Source organism: Atractosteus spatula, chromosome 12, assembly GCF_055471065.1.
Source record: "Atractosteus spatula isolate fAtrSpa1 chromosome 12, fAtrSpa1.hap1, whole genome shotgun sequence".
NCBI classification, from domain to species: Eukaryota; Metazoa; Chordata; class Actinopteri; order Semionotiformes; family Lepisosteidae; genus Atractosteus; species Atractosteus spatula.
In genome coordinates this window covers 12984941-13003186 of record NC_142717.1, presented here as the reverse complement: position 1 = coordinate 13003186, position 18246 = coordinate 12984941, and the positions used below count along the sequence as shown (strand labels likewise).

Below are 18246 nucleotides of genomic sequence, written 5' to 3'. Positions count from 1 at the left end.
GTCCAGACTACCTACCCCTCTGGACCCCTTTCAGTTTGCATACCGCCCCAACCGGTCTACTGATGGTGCTGTATCTCTTGCCCTTCACCTGGCCCTGTCCCACCTGGATAAGAAAGACTCTGATGTAAGAATGCTTTTCATTGACTTCAGTTCAGCATTTAATACAATCATCCCCCAGAAGCTGACAGAAAAATTGAGCTTGCTGAACCTCAACACCTCCCTATGTAACTGGATTCTGGACTTTCTGACCGAGAGACCTCAGACAGTCCAGATCGGAAATAACATCTCCAGCACCATCACAATGATGAGTCACCATACAGAGAGGAGGTGGAGCAACTAGTGGACTAGTGCACAATTAACAACCTATCTCTTAACGTAAAAAAAACAAAAGAGATAATAATTGATTTCAGGAGGGCCCGCGCTGATCACTCCCCACTGCACATCAACGACTCCCCTGTGGAGACAGTTAGAAGCACCAAATTTCTTGATGTACACATTACAGATGACTTCACTTGATCTCTCTATACCACCTCCCTAGCCAAGAAAGTACAGCAGAGTCTCTATTTCCTGCAGCGACTTAGGAAGGCAAACTTTCCCCTGCCCATTCTTCCCACTCTCTACAGAAGCACCTTTGAGAGCACCTTGACCAGCTGTATCACTCTTTGGTTTGGGAACTGCAACGCTTCAGACCGCAAGACCCTGCAACAAATTGTGGAAACAGCTGAAAACAACATTGGAGCCTCCCTCCCTTCCATTTCTGTCACCTATCACAAACGCTGCTTACACAGGGTCTGCAGTATAGTAGATGAACCCTCCCACCCCTCCCATAAACTCTTTTCCCTCCTACCATCTGGAAAAAGATATTGCAATGTACAGGCTAGCTCCACCAGACTCTGGAACAGCTTCTTCCCGCAGGCTGTCAGGCTCCTCAACACCGTGGAATCTACTTGCACCCAATCCAATTCCAGAAACAGGTTTTTAATTCCCCAGTGTTTTGTGTATATTGTATTATGTATTTGCCTTAGTAATGTACACTATTTGCACTTTGCACTACAGTATGTGTATCCTGTCTACAATGTCTATGTCAGTGTCCTCTCTGTATTTGCACCGTGGATCAGGAGGAACGATATTTCGTCCCACTGTATACGGCTGGAATGACAAATAAACGTGAACTTAATACTGGCTACTCATAACTGGCTCTACGTGACTCTCTTCAATGCATGGGGTTTTTGAAGTCATGCAGCCATTTTTATAAGATAAATGATTCCCCTCAAATGGTCATGTTTAATCTGGGAGCCATTTTTAGGGAGACAAAATCTTAAATCATATTTGTACCAAGTTTTGAAACTGCATTTAAACTTCTCGTGATGAGGAGAAAGTGAAGAGAAAGCTCACTTCTCATCAAAAATGGAGCACTTACCAAATAGTGCTCGAAAGAACTGGGAATACCCTTTTCTTATAAAAGCTGGATGTTGCCAAAACTCATTCTAAAAATAACAGAGATGCTATTTTCTGCCTTTTTTAATAAAAATACATTCAATCAACATATTTAATCTACAAGCCTTTCATTATGTCACATTGAAATGTAAATTTCTTAATTTTCCTCATTTGGTGCCGGAAACCTTCTGTAGCAGGATGTAATCAAGCCAAATATTAACATAAATCACTTTCTGTGGAGGGGTAATTAACCCTATTGTACTGCTAGAGCCTGTGGGCTACGATTTCATCTCCTGTATGGTCTTCAATTTTCTTTATTAAATTTTAATTAAGTAATATTCATATGGGGTTTTAAATATTCATTGTACCATATAACAAGGGTGGTGGTGGGGGGCGGGGGGGGGTATTATGAATGAAACAATAATAAGCTACAGGGGCTCAACATTTGTAAATACAACGGTTATTATTATTAGCCAGGAGGAGAACATTGTTCTTCACTAAATATTTATTGTAGGTATTTTTCATAAAAGATAAACACACTACCGGTTAGGCAGATGTTGTTGGTCGTTTCAATCAGAAATTGATGTCTACTTTCATTTGGAAGGTAGGGAGAATCTCTTTCAGCCATACAAAATCACACAGTGTTACCTCGTTTCAAATGCTGATCAAAACCTCTGATTTCTGTGAAATGCCCTAATCCAAATCCAGATCTATCTAGCTTGTCGTGTAGTTCCAGGCTTATTCCATGCTGAAAAGAGAAGAGAGAAAGCACAACGTTTCGGCTGAAATTGAAGCTGAAACGTTGTGTTTTCTCTCTTCTCTTTTCAGCATGGAATAAACCTATTATTTGTCCCTTTGCAGACTACGCATGCTGACGCAGCTACCCACGTGATGTATTTCTAGGCTGCCATATTTACTGTTTCCGTGAATATTGACTAAAGTTATTCTTTTCAATTATTAGTCACGTATATGCAGTATATATAATGAAGAGTACAAGTAAAACAATGGATAGCTTGTCAAGTGTGCTGCTAAATACCCATCTTCTTCATATAATATGGAACATTACAATATTACCTTATACTAATTAATACGGAATTTGTGGTATTACTGTACACTATACAGTGGAAAAAGAAACAAAAATTTTACAATCTTTTGTTGCACTATTGTGAAGTATAGCAAATCAGAGACTTCATGTAGAACTTCATGTAGAACAATGAACAAAAAAAGAGAATGACAGGCACAATTATTTTGCCTCATGTGTGTGTGTTTTCTGAAAGGCAAAAGTAAGGTCCTTCTAATCCCTGTTTCCTTGCGGTGAGCCTTGGGCTGGAAAGAAATCAGAGACTGACAGTTTTAAATCTGCACCTGGTTGAGCAGCTTTCTCTTTGTGATCGTGCAATGAAAGAACAATCTTTACATATGGAATCCTGGATCAATAGGTCCACCTGAGATTTAGAAAACTGCACAGCTTAAATTTCTGCTCTGCAGCCGAGTTTAAATTCATACCCTTTATTCTTGATTTTTCATTTGTCCTGTAAAATGTTCTCTTAAAATGCTTATTCTTGCAAATTTGTTCGACAATAATCAATAATTAATCTTAAACACTAGCAATTAAACCTTTATCTTATTTTATATCTTGTTATTTAATCCATTTACTGTCATCTGCTCTGTCATTCTTTAATGATCCTCATTTGCTCCAAAGCATGAGTGTTTAGTAGCCTCTTCTTTTTTAAGCTTTAGTTCTCTTAAAAAATAAATTCACTGAAAAAAAAAACTTTGTTTTCAATACAACAGTGCTTCCTGACCCACAACCTCTGCTCTTTGTTCAAGATGATGAAATCCTCTTTAAAAGTATATCTTAAGTACTGTATACATCTTACAGCACAACAGGTTATTACATTCGTTTTCATGTTTAAAATTTTGTATATCTAAAACAGCACTCTTTTCTTTATTTTTTAACCACATACTGGTGCATGCAGATAATAGAAATTACAAACATTGAAGAACTGTTGTTTAGCAAATGCCATTTTAATTGTCAAAACAAACCTTCAAATACTCGCCAAATTAAGGCTCTAACATTATGCTGCAACTAAGACATACAAAGCCTTATCTGTGCAATGCAGATGGGGTACTTTCAAATGTGCCATTCTAAAAGAGACATCACACAAGTAATTTACATTTGAAACAAGTACAATACTGTTAATTAGATGCATGCCACATGAGTTCAGCAGTTAGTGTACTGTTAATTGGATCCGTAGCATCTACTACAGGTTTTCAGTCACAAAATCAGACTGTGTTTAGCTACAGTTTATAATATTATAATCTTGTGAATATTATAATCAGTGGTACTTTGTTTCTGACCTTAATGTTCACATGCAGCACTTTTAGGAGAGTACAGATTTATTATCAATGCCACCTCGTATATAACTTGAAGTACAAAAATACAATACAAAAAGCTGAGCAAAACATAAATGGTTATGTTTATGGTAGGTTTATTTTTAACAAACATTACAATGAAGAAGTTTTCATGTGCCATGTATCACACAGAACCTTGATGACTGTTGATTGTACCAAATATAAATATTAACACAGGAAAAAATAGATAAATAAATTCTATGTTGGATTGCAAGGATATGAAAGATTTGGTTTAATATTAATATGGCATTATAGATACAACAGATGGGTTTTGGAACAAACAGCATTTGTTGCTGTTTATTATTGTGTCTCTGTGTTTTTCGAAGCAACAGTTTGAGTTCCATGAACCGCTTTGTAAACTTTAAAACAAAAACAAAAAAAAGTACATAAGATTGACTTTGTTCTCCATAATTATATTATAAAATAATTGTTAAGTGGAAGCTGCTGCTGATACTAAAAACTGTCTTAACAAGATGTTTCAAATGTACAGTACGTGCCAATATCCCAATCTAATATTTTACATTTAAAAAATGAAAGATAAAAAAAAAGGTTTTCTTTGACAGTGACAGTTGACAGACGCTTCTCCAGCTTGCATAAAGTCCTTCTTAGCAACCCTCCTCCTGCACCATAAGATTGGAATGATTTTCTTTCTAATTCAATTGACGACTCAAGTGAATAAAAATAAAACGACCCTGAGGCTCCTGGGAACCAGAATTGCCAACTGGAAGAATAAATGCCTTTCTTACAGTGCTAATTTTGAATTCCGAGATGAAATCATTCTGTCATTTTCTGTTTTAATAAGGGGGCAGTACAGAGGAGTTCAGGCTCGGCTCTGTGATGTTGTAACCATGAGCATGTTTTAACCCAGTTGCTTCAGTTGACCGAAGTGTATAAACAGTCAACAGCATTAGCAGGGGTAATGGTGCTTCAGACCAGCATCTCAGCCAGGACAGAGGTTTGCACCCTCTATCTGACTAATGCTTAATACCAGGGTCAGTCTGCTAGCCTAATAAGCCACAAGGCTATTTTAACTCTTGATAAAAAAAACCCCAATTCATATCTTTAACAAAAGAGGTTTACATTGAATGATATTTTCAACTTTTTTTTATTCTGAAAAACGAATAAAGCTACTCAAAGTCCTGGCAAACATACACAATGTGTTATGTGCACGTTTAAAAGCATTAGTTCATGTCTGTTACTATACATACAAATTGTTATCAATCACAATTGTATGCTTTAAATCCAATGGATCCAAAACCACAATGTAAAACAAACCATACAATGCAGAAATAAATTTAAAACAGAGGTATCAGAGGAGAGTTTTGTTCAGCACTGATATACAGTAATACCACTAGTTTAGCAGGAAAAAAACATGAGAAGTACATAGTGTTTTGCAATAAAGTTCTATTGCAATTACTTAAATTCAGAAGATCAAAATCAGTGATCTTAACTATCACTCATAACATCAAAGTAATATAAAGTGCTCTAGATTCCATCTTATAACAAACAACACCCTGAGATTGCTTCTAAAACATTCACTCAACCTTGAAATAATTGCTTTAGGTGGAGTAAAGAGTACAAAAATAGAACAGCCTATCTGTATCGAATATATGATTTCCTTTCATTATTTGTATCCAATAAGATGAAAGTAAATCAGCACGTCTAAAAAAAAACACAATTGCAATAACCTGATTTCCAAATAACATACATCAATGATAATGTTTGTGCTTACATTATAGGAATTATGCTGCCATGGGCAACAGTAACACAAGATGACACACACTTTATAAATGAGAGTAGTTAATTCTTGTAGCAAATAAATCATTTATACCATTATAAATAGTTAGCTGAAACAAAATGACAATCATTGTAACCATTTTCACATGTTAAGTCACAAATCAGTAATTGTGTTGGTGGAAAGGAAGGATTCCACACCTTTTTCACAAAAGGGTGTCGAAACTTTTTTCCCTGCCTACTGTATTACCAACCATATGTTGATTGGACACAAGAAGTGCGGAAAGGCAGGTCTTGACTGAAAAAAAAAGTTCCATTTTTCATTTCTTCTCATGATGATTGTCTCAATCTCCCTTTATTCGTGTCCTTTATCAGTTGTTTTAACAGCATTATGGGGAAAAAAATGAAGTGTCAAAGTGTCCCAAAAGGGTTAATTTACAGAGCAGAGAGAAAAAAAAAGTCTAGGAAAACACTGCTTTGCAATATACAGGATTCCATAGCAACATCATCTTCTCTGACAAACTGCAGTGGCACAAAGAAGGTCCAGCTAAGAAATAATAGTCATTTACAAGTACCTGGGGACACAGCTGCTCTCAAGCCTGTAAGAGCCTGCATACTGTACTTGAATACCACACTATATTTCGTTTCTGCTTTGTCTGGACTCCTATAGTACACTACCAACAGCTGGTGTAAGAAAGGGGTAGAAGAGCCAACTCCGAAGCCTTTTGTTGTATTTAAGTAATGGATATGACAGAAATATCCACTCTGTGCAGACCTACTGTAGCTAAGAATTATCCTTGCCCGCGAGTGCAATATTTAGAAAGGGTTTATTAGGGTTTAACACCTATAGGATGCAATTGATAAATGGTATCTGAATATACTACAGTGGAAACTTAGAAACATGTTTTTTCTGTCACCAAAATTATTAATTTTGTTAATACTACATTTAATTATATTCTGAAGACACGAAATTACTAATGAAAACTTATTTTGCTTTATTTTTATTTTCCATCTCATGAAATGTATTTTCAAGTTTAAATCAGGGTGAATCTTACATTAAGTAAAGCCCCTTTTATGTGCAATCAGATCTGTGTTGGACTCATTCTACCTTTACTCAAGGAGAAAACTTATCTTTGCACAGTATTGAGAACAAAGATATTCTACAGTAAGAGTTCAATAAATCTATACAACCACCCTTCATTTTCTGAGCAGTGCCTTGTTGAAAGCCAAGAGACATTTTATTATCATTCTTGAAGTTCATAACATACATCAACTGGATTGTATACTATTTTCACCTTTATTGATTCCCGGCAAGATAATTTTAGACCTATAAGTGGATAACACATTTAAAGCATGAGTAGAAAACTTCCAATAAGACCCACTGCATAGGGGACCCACAGATTAGCTCCCAAAGTCAGTTTCTAAGAACAACTGGGACTGTTGTTAATCATTTGTCTGTTCTGTGAGATTCTGGCAGTATGACTTCAAAATTCTGACAGTATCACACTTGCTGCTGGAAAATAATTATCTCCTTGAAGCAGGCAGGCTCTTGTTTCCCCATGGATAATAATGATCCCTACAATCAATGCAAAAGAAAACATTTAGTGCACAGCCAGATGGCATCTAGAAATTAACTAGATGTTTTGTTTTTTTTTTACTCCACACTTTCATAAAGGAATTTATGTAATATGGAAGTGTATAAGAACCCTTCTCACTTTTGTAGTGACATGCACTGACCTGGTGAGGGCAGTGGTCACAAAGCTGAAAAGTGCATCCACTTGCGGGGCTCTGAGGAGTCAGCTACCAGACAGGCAAGAGCGAAGCTGAACGTACCGCAATGAGAGGGGAGGCAAGGGGAAGCTGAGTCCGTAATAAAGAGCAAATCGAAGAGACGGTTGTGAGCACAAGCAAGTGTCCGAGCACAGCGAAGCAAAGCAAGGAACTAAGCTAGAGCCAGGATTAACAGTGAAGTGCAGCTAGAAATGCGATAGGCTCAAGGGAAGCAAACGCAATGACTGAGCATGGGACTAATGCTGAAGCAGGACTTGAATACCTGAAGTTAATGAGATAAGTACCTATTAATTAGAAGCTGGTGGTACTGATAAACACCCAAATTGTTATGGGAGCGGTTGATGATTTGACCTTCATGGAGATCCATCTGGTTTCCATAGCGACATGCTGATGTGAGCCTAGGTTTGCACAAGTATTACTGTACCTCCCCCCCCCCCTCCTTAACTGGCGACCTCTGGGAAGAAATGAAAAGAGTCTACAAGGGATGAGACACACAGTCCCTTGCAGGAACCACCAGCGTACCGCTAGCGCACCAAGTATTGTAAGCTTCCCTCGACCAACCGAAGGGGACGAGGGTTGGGTTAAATCTTGCACCAGGGTGCTGGTCAGAGCAGTTTCAGCAATGATATTTAGAAAGCCAATGGGATTCATTGTCCAAACTGGCGGTAAAGAGCATGCCAGCAGGTGACTGGTTTCACCTGTTCAGTGATCCGGGAGGGACTGATGAAGTGAGAAGCCAGCTTCCTTGAGGGTACCCACAACTGGAGGTGCTTGGTCGACAACCAGGCTTCAGAGGTGGAATGGCACAGTGGTGACAAAAACAGAGCACTGCTCAGAAGGGCTGTCCTGTACGTGACACCAAACCCCTTCAAGATCCCGCACATTCCTGTTGGCAGGAATAAAGGTTTGCCGAATCTGGGGACACCCTGGGGAGTGGAAGCTGCTTGTCATAAAGGCAATGGAAGGGGGAACATACCCGTGGAAGTGCTGTACAGGATGTTACAGGACAGTTCATCAGCCAATTGAGGAGCTGACGGTGTGTGGCCTTTGAGAATCAATCAACCTCTGAGAGGATTATAGAGCAAATTCAGGAGCGGGGAAGACCAGTAATAAAGTATGCCAAGTTGGAGGACCACTGGTGATGAGGTTTGAAAGGAGACTGGAGGTGACCTCCCATAGATGTTCTTGGGTTCTTGGCCCTGTTACAGATTGGGATGTGGCCACAAAGCACTCAATGTCAGATTTCACAGAAGTCCTGATGGACTAATTCCACTGAGTGTTGAGTGTCTGGCTGACCTGTGAGCCTGGAGCTCTAGCCCCATAACAGTAACTCTGGTCTGGCAGAGAGAGGAATGAATAGTTTGTCCAGAAGAGCTTCGGGAGGAGCAGTATTGGAGGCCAGTACTGCCAATAGTGTCTCTACCACTTCCAGTAGTGTAGCTCCTAGAATGCAGGTGGCAGGTATAATGGGCCCTGGATCTATGGAAACCCCAGCGAGGGAATAGTTGTGGGACATGGCGCTGGTCATTCCATTCTTCGACCCAGAAGAATAGGGCCCACCTTGTCTGTGTAGGTAACTATTCCAAGAAAAACAGTCCTTATAAATGTAGCAATGTAAGAAGCTGTCTTCCAGTCAATGGTAGCACATCACAAGTTTCTCTGGTTTAAACGTATTGAAATGGAGACATTGCGAGAGAAGTGTCTCATAACCACGTGTTAATTTTCTCCACACCTTCCATCACTTCTCCTTTGGAACACGGGATATGAAGATGTCAGAGTCACCAAACAAGTTGAAACCTTCTTAGCTAAAGTCAAACATTTTGTTTACTTCTGTTGGCTGTCGTAATGCTGTTTGTGGCGAAACGGCGGCTGCTGGGACTTGTTTTTACTACTTGGTAGTACAGGTAGAATGGGGGAAGTGCAGACATCTGACTATCCATCAAGTCATTCATCTCTTAACAGGCTCACAGGTCTGCAGGAATGCAACAGGATGATCCACGCTGATTGGAGAAGGGAAACAGCTCTCACTCACATCACCCCAAGTCTGAGCGCTTGAAAACCAGAAGAGTCGCTGTTTCTCTAGAAGCCAAGGGATTCAAATAATTTCAACCCTGCTCTCGGTGGCAAAGAGCTAGCTGTGCACTGCTGCTGGGGGAATCTTGGCCACAGTTAAGAAATGACGTAACGCAAGGTCAAATTCAAAACATTGGGATCCACCTGCACTCAAAACACCCTAATGTACACTTTGTTGGTTGTAAAAACTTTTACTTCTTTAGCCACTTGGGAATCATTTACACCCCTTTCCTAAATGTAAAACTCTTTAAAACAATTTCTGCAGCATCTCAGCATGATTGGAACCTGGCCATGTTCATTACAGAAAATGAAAAGAAGGTTTACGATTCACTCAGAATGGTGCTAATTACTGAATGACACTGATTTCTCTTGGTCAATTATTTTAAGCCTTCCTTTCTTCCTGCTTTGATTTTTTTTACAATATACAAGAACCGCAATCAGGAAGCCAGAATTCACCTTGAAATGCTGAAAAATACTTTGAGGTACAGTTTAAAAACTGATTTGCCATTTTTTAAAGTTCTAAGAAATGGAAAAGCAATCATCATTTTCGGTTTTTCTTGTACCTCCACAATAGCTTCAAAAGAAAAAAAAAACTATTTTTGAATGCACTTAAATTTTCCTGCATATGCTGGAACATTTGTCCTTACTGAAATACACTACACCTGCAATAAACATGGAGCTCAATGGATTGTGGGAAACATAATTGAAATACAATGCCTCTTAAATACTTACCTTTTCTGCATCTCTACTTTTCAGATTTTATGTTTCAAAAGGATCTACCATACTTTACCTATTTGATGTGGAACTGTAGTATCCATTCTCTTCAAGAACCTCTTCAATCATGGTCTAAAGTAGCAATTAAAAAAATCATTCATGTATATTTTTATTTTTACTAGTAAAATATTAAAGGTTTCATCTGCACTAGGAGCAAACAAGTTACTTCTAAAGCTGTTTTGTATATTTCCATATTAGGTATTTAAAACCGGGCAGAAAAATCTCTTCTCTCTTCTATAGAATAGGTTATATTACAAGTAAATGTAGTTTGTTTCAAATCAACTTGTTTTTGCAAAGTATTAAGACAATATTTTGGAACATTACAATTAAAAAACTGTCAAGAATTCCCTGTGCACATGAAGAAAACTGGGATTTAAGAAAGTATGGCTTATTAGCTGACAAATGTAATACACTCTATACTATTGATATTAATTATGCAGCTGGAAACAAATGTCTCTGTAGCTAATGTACAACAGCATAATGGCAATACAATTATTATTTAAATACAGCAAGTGGCAAGTGACAGTGGTCTCTTTCTAATGTAAAATATAAGAATGTAGTATTCTGCTCCTGTTTACATTTTAATAGAGACCTACAATAATCAGTACAGCACCCATGCCTATTAATTGGTAAATTCCACTGATGCTAGATAATTTCAATTCTTTCTAATTCAACCGGAAAGCAAATTTCTATCCTTTCCAAAGTGTGCTATGAAGGTTAATGTTAATTTGAAGATGCTCTGATTAAAATTACAGATATTTAATTATCTCTGCTTAGGAAGCTAATTTTTGATTGATTAGCAAGATTTTTTTCCTTTTTTTTTGGAAAAGCCTCAGATTAATTCTCATGTAAATTAGACATCTGGTTAATACAGTGCAAAAAATTTGCTTTACAAGACTAACCTGCATTTGCTCATATGTCACGCCATCCTGATACTTCATATTTCCCGAGTTACCTGTGAATAATTGAAGTTGTGGGGTAACACTCATGTTTCTTTGAAGGTCAATACTCTTTTATTGAAGAGGAATATCTTATGAAACAAAACGGACTTTACTTGTAAAAAAGTAAAAGAAAAAGAAGAACTTTAAGAAGAAAAGGAGAAAATAGCTTTAAAGGTCCTACGTTCAATTCAATGTATTTTTATATAGCGCCTTTCACAACAAGGTTGCCCCAAGGTGCTTGACAAGTACATACAATTACAGATATTACACACAGGGCACCCATTTTAAAGCTATTTTCTAGCTATTTGCATCTATTGTGTAAAGTTTGAAACATTTAAATATGCAAAACACAAATGCATCGCAAAGACAGTGCTACAAAGGTGCATCAATCTATTTTCACCACATACTGTACTATATACTTCGGCCTTGACTTCTATTAAGTTTCAGCATTCTTCAGTCGTATTGATCTTAAGCTTTTAACTTAAAATTGTGTTTTAGATAAGACAAGTAAAAATATATTTTCAAATATTTAATCAATAATAAACATGACCATTTTGATATAAAAATAGGTTAAGGAAGAGAATTAAAGAATTAAATGTATAACATTTTGTGTAGTTAGGTGTTTAGTACATTGATTTGTCATTTTCAGTTATTTTCTGTATTGAAAATAACTACAGTATTTGTCTGCAGGACATTGTACTAGAAATCTGGATTACTTGGGAGTCTGTACAAGTGATCAAAGCAAAAGATTGCAAAACAGCCATGCTACAGTGAAGGTTTGTAGTGAACTGGTTAAGACAGATGTATTAGCATATTTCTGTGAAGTGCCCTTCAAATTTATTCTTATCCCCAATAACATAGGAACAAAAAACAGTCCCCGGTTACAAATAATGTTTCTTAAACAAGTAATAGACTAATAGTGGGAACTAATAGTGTCCATTATTGCAGGAATGTCCATTAAATCATGAGTGGCATTTTTAAAACAAAGTATTACATGAGAAATATTAATATGATTTATACTGTATATATATATATGCTTTCTGGATCTTCTGACTTTTTTAATGATTGCAATCAAAACACACAATGAAAATTGTTCCTGTGCCCTTTTTTACCATGAATATTCAAGCTGTTTATTTCATGTGTCATAAATATACTGCATAAAATGTGCTCGAGTACACAAAAACAGACAACACCCATTGCAAGCGGCAGACATACCCCTATTTAGGACACCATTGATATTTCTGAATTTTATACCTATAGTATAAACCAAGGTATTACTGTAATGGTATACTATAATTATAGTAGCATTGCATGGAGCATATTTGTCTCAAATAACTGAATTCCAAAAAAGGTCACATTATCAAAACATAAGTATTCCTAAATATTAACTAAATGTCAGCAGAAACAAATCTACAATAAGGTGCTGCTTTTTTGGAAGTGCCATGGAAACATCTAGAACTATTGTATATAAAGTCAACTGAAGGTTTCTATTTTCACTGGAGAATAAAAGGAGGTAACACAAAGAGAACATCCAGTAGTAGCAGATGGATCCAGATGGAGGAATGTTCATACGTTTCTCCTCTATGAAGTTCCGGGACTTAAAAACACAATACAGGAGGCATGAAGTCAGTCCAGTTCCTACAGTATGTAATAAATCTAATCCTTGTGTTTTCTGGATTTAATTATTGATGAAAAAATGATGCTGTTCTGTGTTTCACTATTAAGATTATCATAAAACATGTTTACATGTGTTAAGAAAGAAACGCTCAATCTGTAAATCTTTCTGTCATTTGATGTACTGTATATTGTTCTCTTTCTTCAGGGGGTATGAATAAATTTGAAGGGCACTGTAAAAATCCACTCCAGAAAGAGAAATTTCCAGAAATAATAAACAATGTTAATACTGTGCAAGATCCTGGTGAGGCACTTGAATATTTGATTCTAGGTGATGGTGAGACCTTTAAGGAGTCAAGGACATCAACAGCTAAGATTCTTTTTCTTTTCAGTCACAGTTTCATAAGGTCTGAAAAGAATGTCTGAACAGGGTCCTGACCTCTAGGAAATTACAGGCATCACAATGTTTTCATTTGGTTAGAAAGAATTTGTTTAAAGCTGTTGCTCTTTCTTTGTGGACAAATGGCACCAAAGAAATCCAGAACTCTAGATGAATAAAAAAAAAAGTTTCAAATGACACCAAAATAACCTTGACATCCCCATTTGCACCCTTCCATTTTCTTTTAAGACAGCTACAGTATAAAGACACTGACGTTCACAGCAATTATACATTCTGGTGTAACATCAAATTATTCTTCTCTGAAAACAGAAATTCAAGGTCTTAAACTAAAGTCAAATAACTGACATATGATGAAAGGGATGAAGGAAATGTATTATTAATACACATATCCTTATAAATTAGACTTTGTAATGCAAATGATGCCTTACCTTGATCCTCAGGAGACACTGGGTTTCCCCCTAAGGACTGGCATAAAAATCGACATTCTGTACTAACACAGCTGGGCTCTATGAGTTCTGGAGAGCCCTGTAGGAGCTGTGAATAAAATGGACAACACAAAAGGTTTATTAAGCCCAAGTTCAGACCTGACTAAGGTAGAACTGTTGTCAATCATTGCAGACGGTGAGCAAGCAATTATAGTAATGCGACAACATATGGACGGAGTAATTTCCACATGCTCGTTTTGTTCCTGTAATAAATCATTCAGCAAACGAAATCCCTTCCCTTCTGTTATTCATACTCACTAAGCAATGACAGAGAGATTCGCTTTACCATGACTTTGCCTGTGTTGCTACAAATATGCAGGACAACTTTGAAAGTTTTCTGCGTGAAACTTTCAGAATACGTTTTCTTTTTCTTCCACCTCTTCAACACAATTCAGCTAAAATTCCTACTCTGTATATATAGGTTTAGAAAATTGTTATTTCTCCTTCCCATACAAATATTGTCTGTTGCTGCATTTGCACCTTTATAATCCTTCTGAAGATAAAAATGAAAATCACAGAGTAAATGGTTATACAGTACTTATTATTCTAGAGAACAAAAGCAAATGATTTTCACACATTCAGCCAAAATGAGGCATTAGCAGTGGTATTAAGTCATACTGAGTATTGAATTTCTTAGCCTTAATGTAAGCCTCACTGCACAGATCAATGCTTCTGATGACAAAGCCAATTTAATTGAATGGCCTTTCCACCACAACAGACAGGTCAGGTTTCTTCACTATTGTTTCAGAGAGCCGTGAGTCAGCGCATTTGTTTTTTAGCCATAAACATACAGTATGAACAGGTGTGCATTGGATTAATCTGTACACAAATTGTACTTGGTTTGTTCTAATTCCTTTACTTCTAAATACCTTCTAAATTTGTCCCCACATTTCCCCATCTCTGTACACAATTTGTTCTGCATGTTTATCAGTTTGTGCTCACAGTTGCTCATTCATTCACAACATTCATTAAATGAACAGCACATTGGACAGTACAATAAAGTCCTTTAATAATCTACAGTCTGTGCTAATTATAACTCTTAGTGGAATGAGCACTCTAGCCTTCTACAGCACAGTTCACATCTTCAATTCAGTTTGATTTTTTTATGATTCAAGATGGGATATTCAAACAAATGTATCAGAAAAGTAATAATAACAAATACGACCAAATAACCAAAAGTGGATTAAAATGATTTCCTTGAAACGCTTTGACATGATTAAAAATGTATTTCCGGGGGGAAGGATTTAGAAATGTTACAAAAAAGGCTTTTCTTACATTACAGTTTCTTGTAATGTAACATTACAGTTCCACCTCAATAAAATCATAATAGAGCAAACAGCACACCTAAAGATAAGCTTGTCATGTTGGAAATATTAAACCCACCTTCTTAATTTCTGTTTTCAAGTTACAGGGATTGCTCTGAGGATGGAAGAGGGATTTTTTGAACCTCTCAATCGCTCTTCGTTTGAAGTTGTGGTGCAAAGCAGGAGAAAGCTGAAAAGAAAGCACACCAGTACCGTGTGAGAAACGACATCTTTAATTATGCATAGAATTGCTATACTTAGCACTGGCTGTACTTCCATAATGCAGAAAACTTTAACAGTTCTTTCATGTATCTGTTTGAGTTGATCAAGTACATTTCTACATGAATCAAAAATTTTCCCCTAAAATATATATAAACAGCATGCAATGTAAATGAAAAGAGAAAGACACATCGATAAAATGGAAAAATTACCTGACACAGGGCACTGGAAATCTCCATTTTTATAGTTTCATGAAATTAAATGAAGATTTTAACCAAAAAAACCTTCAGTCAGAACTGACTGTAATGAGTTAAATTCTCACTGTTCAGATTTAAGACGAAAATATGGTAATAACTGTGCATATTATAATGTTTGTTTTTATTTTTTTATTAATGAATGTAGGCTGGTTAAAAATGCACTGAGGAAAGATATTTCCAGAAGTCACATTTGTATGATTATATACTGTATAATAGAACCTAATAAATCATAACAACAATGATAGCTCCAAATTATTAATTTGGAAGTCTTTCCTGTCATCTTAAGAAGGTCATTAATGTTTTTGTGTACATATAATGAAGACATATTGAAAAATATATATTGTATTACTTTACAGCTAAATACCATGTCATATTAAAGAAGATAAATAGTGCCTGTATCCAGAAACAAAATAAAGATGACTTTGGATTGTGCTGTATGATTCTAAAGATGCATCCTGATGACCTTGCCAGTAACCCATAACGTAGCCAGATTTAGTGTGGTGGAGAGAGACAGATACACACCTGTGTAATGTAGATAATTTTGTGAAGCTGAATAAGAATCCTCTGGATTGGATCACTAATCTGTCTAACTTTCCTTTGTGAAACAGCAATTCCTGCTGATGCTGCAGATGAGAAAACACTATTGGTCATACAGATACAGAAAACACAATTGTATTATAAAATATATTCTGTCACATAACAGGAAATGATCAGACACACACATTAAACACTTAAACCTTCAATTCAAGTGTTTTTAATATAACATTTAGTCAATAAATAAATTACAGAAAATCTACAATGGATTGAATTATATATATGGTAAAATTAACTCAAGTATCAAGCTTTCTATAATGATCTACAATGAAAATGCAGCAGTCTATGGTTTACATCATAACTCAATGGATTTAAATACAATATTAATACTAAATAAAAGTAAAAGTTGAATATAGATACAAAAAGGCAAACCAAAAATCTAAGATGAAAATAAAAATAAACTTGAATTGACTGTTCCTTGGAATACTACAATACTAACAATACTAACTCAAGTTAAACAGCTCGTGTTCAATGTTTTGTTATTTCATTTGAATTAAATTGTCAAAATGGTTTTAATTAACAAAAGAACAATGAAAGATATAAGCATTCAATGCTTGAGTATATTCTTCATCAGTGTGTTTGTTTATCAGCATTTCTGTATGTACTATACATTGTGAGGAAGATGAATTCACTACAACATATTTTTCTCTACTGGTGCCATACTAATAGACATAGACTTGTATGAATACACATAAGATTTTAGTTCTAAACATTTAGATTTGGAGTTATACTACTTACGATAATTTAAGGAATCAACAGTATTGTTTTTGAAAAAAATGGTTTATTACATAGAGTGGCACTGTGGCACAGTAAAGGAACAAGTAAAGGCTTATTCCATGTTGAAAAGAAAATAGTCTCAACGTTTCGGCTGTGGAACCTTCAGGTGACATGGTGACACAGTGGTTAACACTGCTGCCTTGCAGTGCTATGGCCCTGGGTTCAATTCTGGACCTGGGGTGCTATCCACTCTTGGTGGAGTTTGTATGTTCTCCCCATCTTTATGTGAGTTTTCTCTGGCTTCTGGGAGAACTGGCCCTGGTGTGAGTGCCTGTCTGTGTGTGCCCCGTGATGGACTGGTATCCTGTCCAGGGATTATTCTGTCTTGTGCCCATTGCCAATTACGGTCTCCGGCTGTAATCTACAACCCTGTATTGGATAAAGTGATTAGATAATGGATAGATGGTCTATGACACACAGATGTAACTTTCAGAACTCATAGCACAATTATCGACCTAAAATGGAACAATAATTAGTATATGCAGCAGACTAATTTTGACAACAAAATTGAGGGACCGAATGTTGCTAATGGTTTTCAGTTAGACTAATGTGAACTATCTGAAATCATGTAACTGTCATTTTTTTAAAATCCTCCCATGTTCACCAGAATTGACAAATGTTGGTCTCTAAATAAGAATCAGTTGTTTCCTAGGAGTATACAGTGAACTGAATGTTGTTGAGGTATAAATGCTGCATACTGTACTGTATGCTGGTATACTGTATATTTGCAGAAGTCTGGACACCACTATTTGAGAAAAAAACTGAAACTGTACTTTTTACATACTCTAGGTACAATATATAATTCTCCTACAATACAATATGGACAAAAGTGGACAAGCTTGTATTTCTGAAGTGTTTGAAAATACCTTTGTAAAACACAAATGTACATTAAGGTATTTTAAAGCATTGCTTATCCTGTATGATATAGAATGGGGCTGCATATAAAATTAAAGGGTGTGCTTTTTTAAAAAAACAGGCAGGATAAAATGGGCAATTACATGGGACCACATATCAAAAATAACATGTGAGCTAGTGAACAGAAACTGGGTGCAGTTTTGAATCTACAGTATATGAGTTAAACTGAAAAACAACATTTCCAAATGTCTACAGTGAGTGAGTGCTGTAGATCACCAAACTCACTGCAAGCAGTTCAATGTATAATGAAATAAGGACGGTAGGTACTGTAGCAAAGTAACATAGTAGTTATTGGGAGATATCAACTTCCCACACACATTTACAGGAGGAATATTATGATGAGAAATGAAAACGTTGTAATTGATATGGTTGAAATGGTTGATTTGATTGCTTCTAAACCCTTTTCTAAAGGCAATGATCTTGATTCATATAGTATTCTATTCAAAGAAACCAGGATTGAATAAATGGAAAGAACCTCTGAAGAACTGTGTCCATAACATGGCAAGAGCTGATGCA

At 36.3% G+C, this 18246-nt stretch overlaps 1 protein-coding gene across 1 annotated transcript in view; it reads right to left on the bottom strand.

Moving 5' to 3' along the window:
- Positions 1 to 617: 617 nt before the first annotated feature.
- The window catches only part of nek10 (NIMA-related kinase 10), a 60898-nt gene continuing 43269 nt past the window's right edge, over positions 618 to 18246 (bottom strand). Inside the window, exons 32-37 of the mRNA XM_088929595.1 lie at positions 15967 to 16067; positions 15048 to 15158; positions 13608 to 13713; positions 11127 to 11179; positions 10241 to 10296; positions 618 to 699 (exon numbers count right to left, since the gene is read on the bottom strand). Coding sequence (XP_088785721.1) covers positions 618 to 699; positions 10241 to 10296; positions 11127 to 11179; positions 13608 to 13713; positions 15048 to 15158; positions 15967 to 16067 — 509 coding nt within the window. The remainder of the gene's footprint in view (positions 700 to 10240; positions 10297 to 11126; positions 11180 to 13607; positions 13714 to 15047; positions 15159 to 15966; positions 16068 to 18246) is intronic.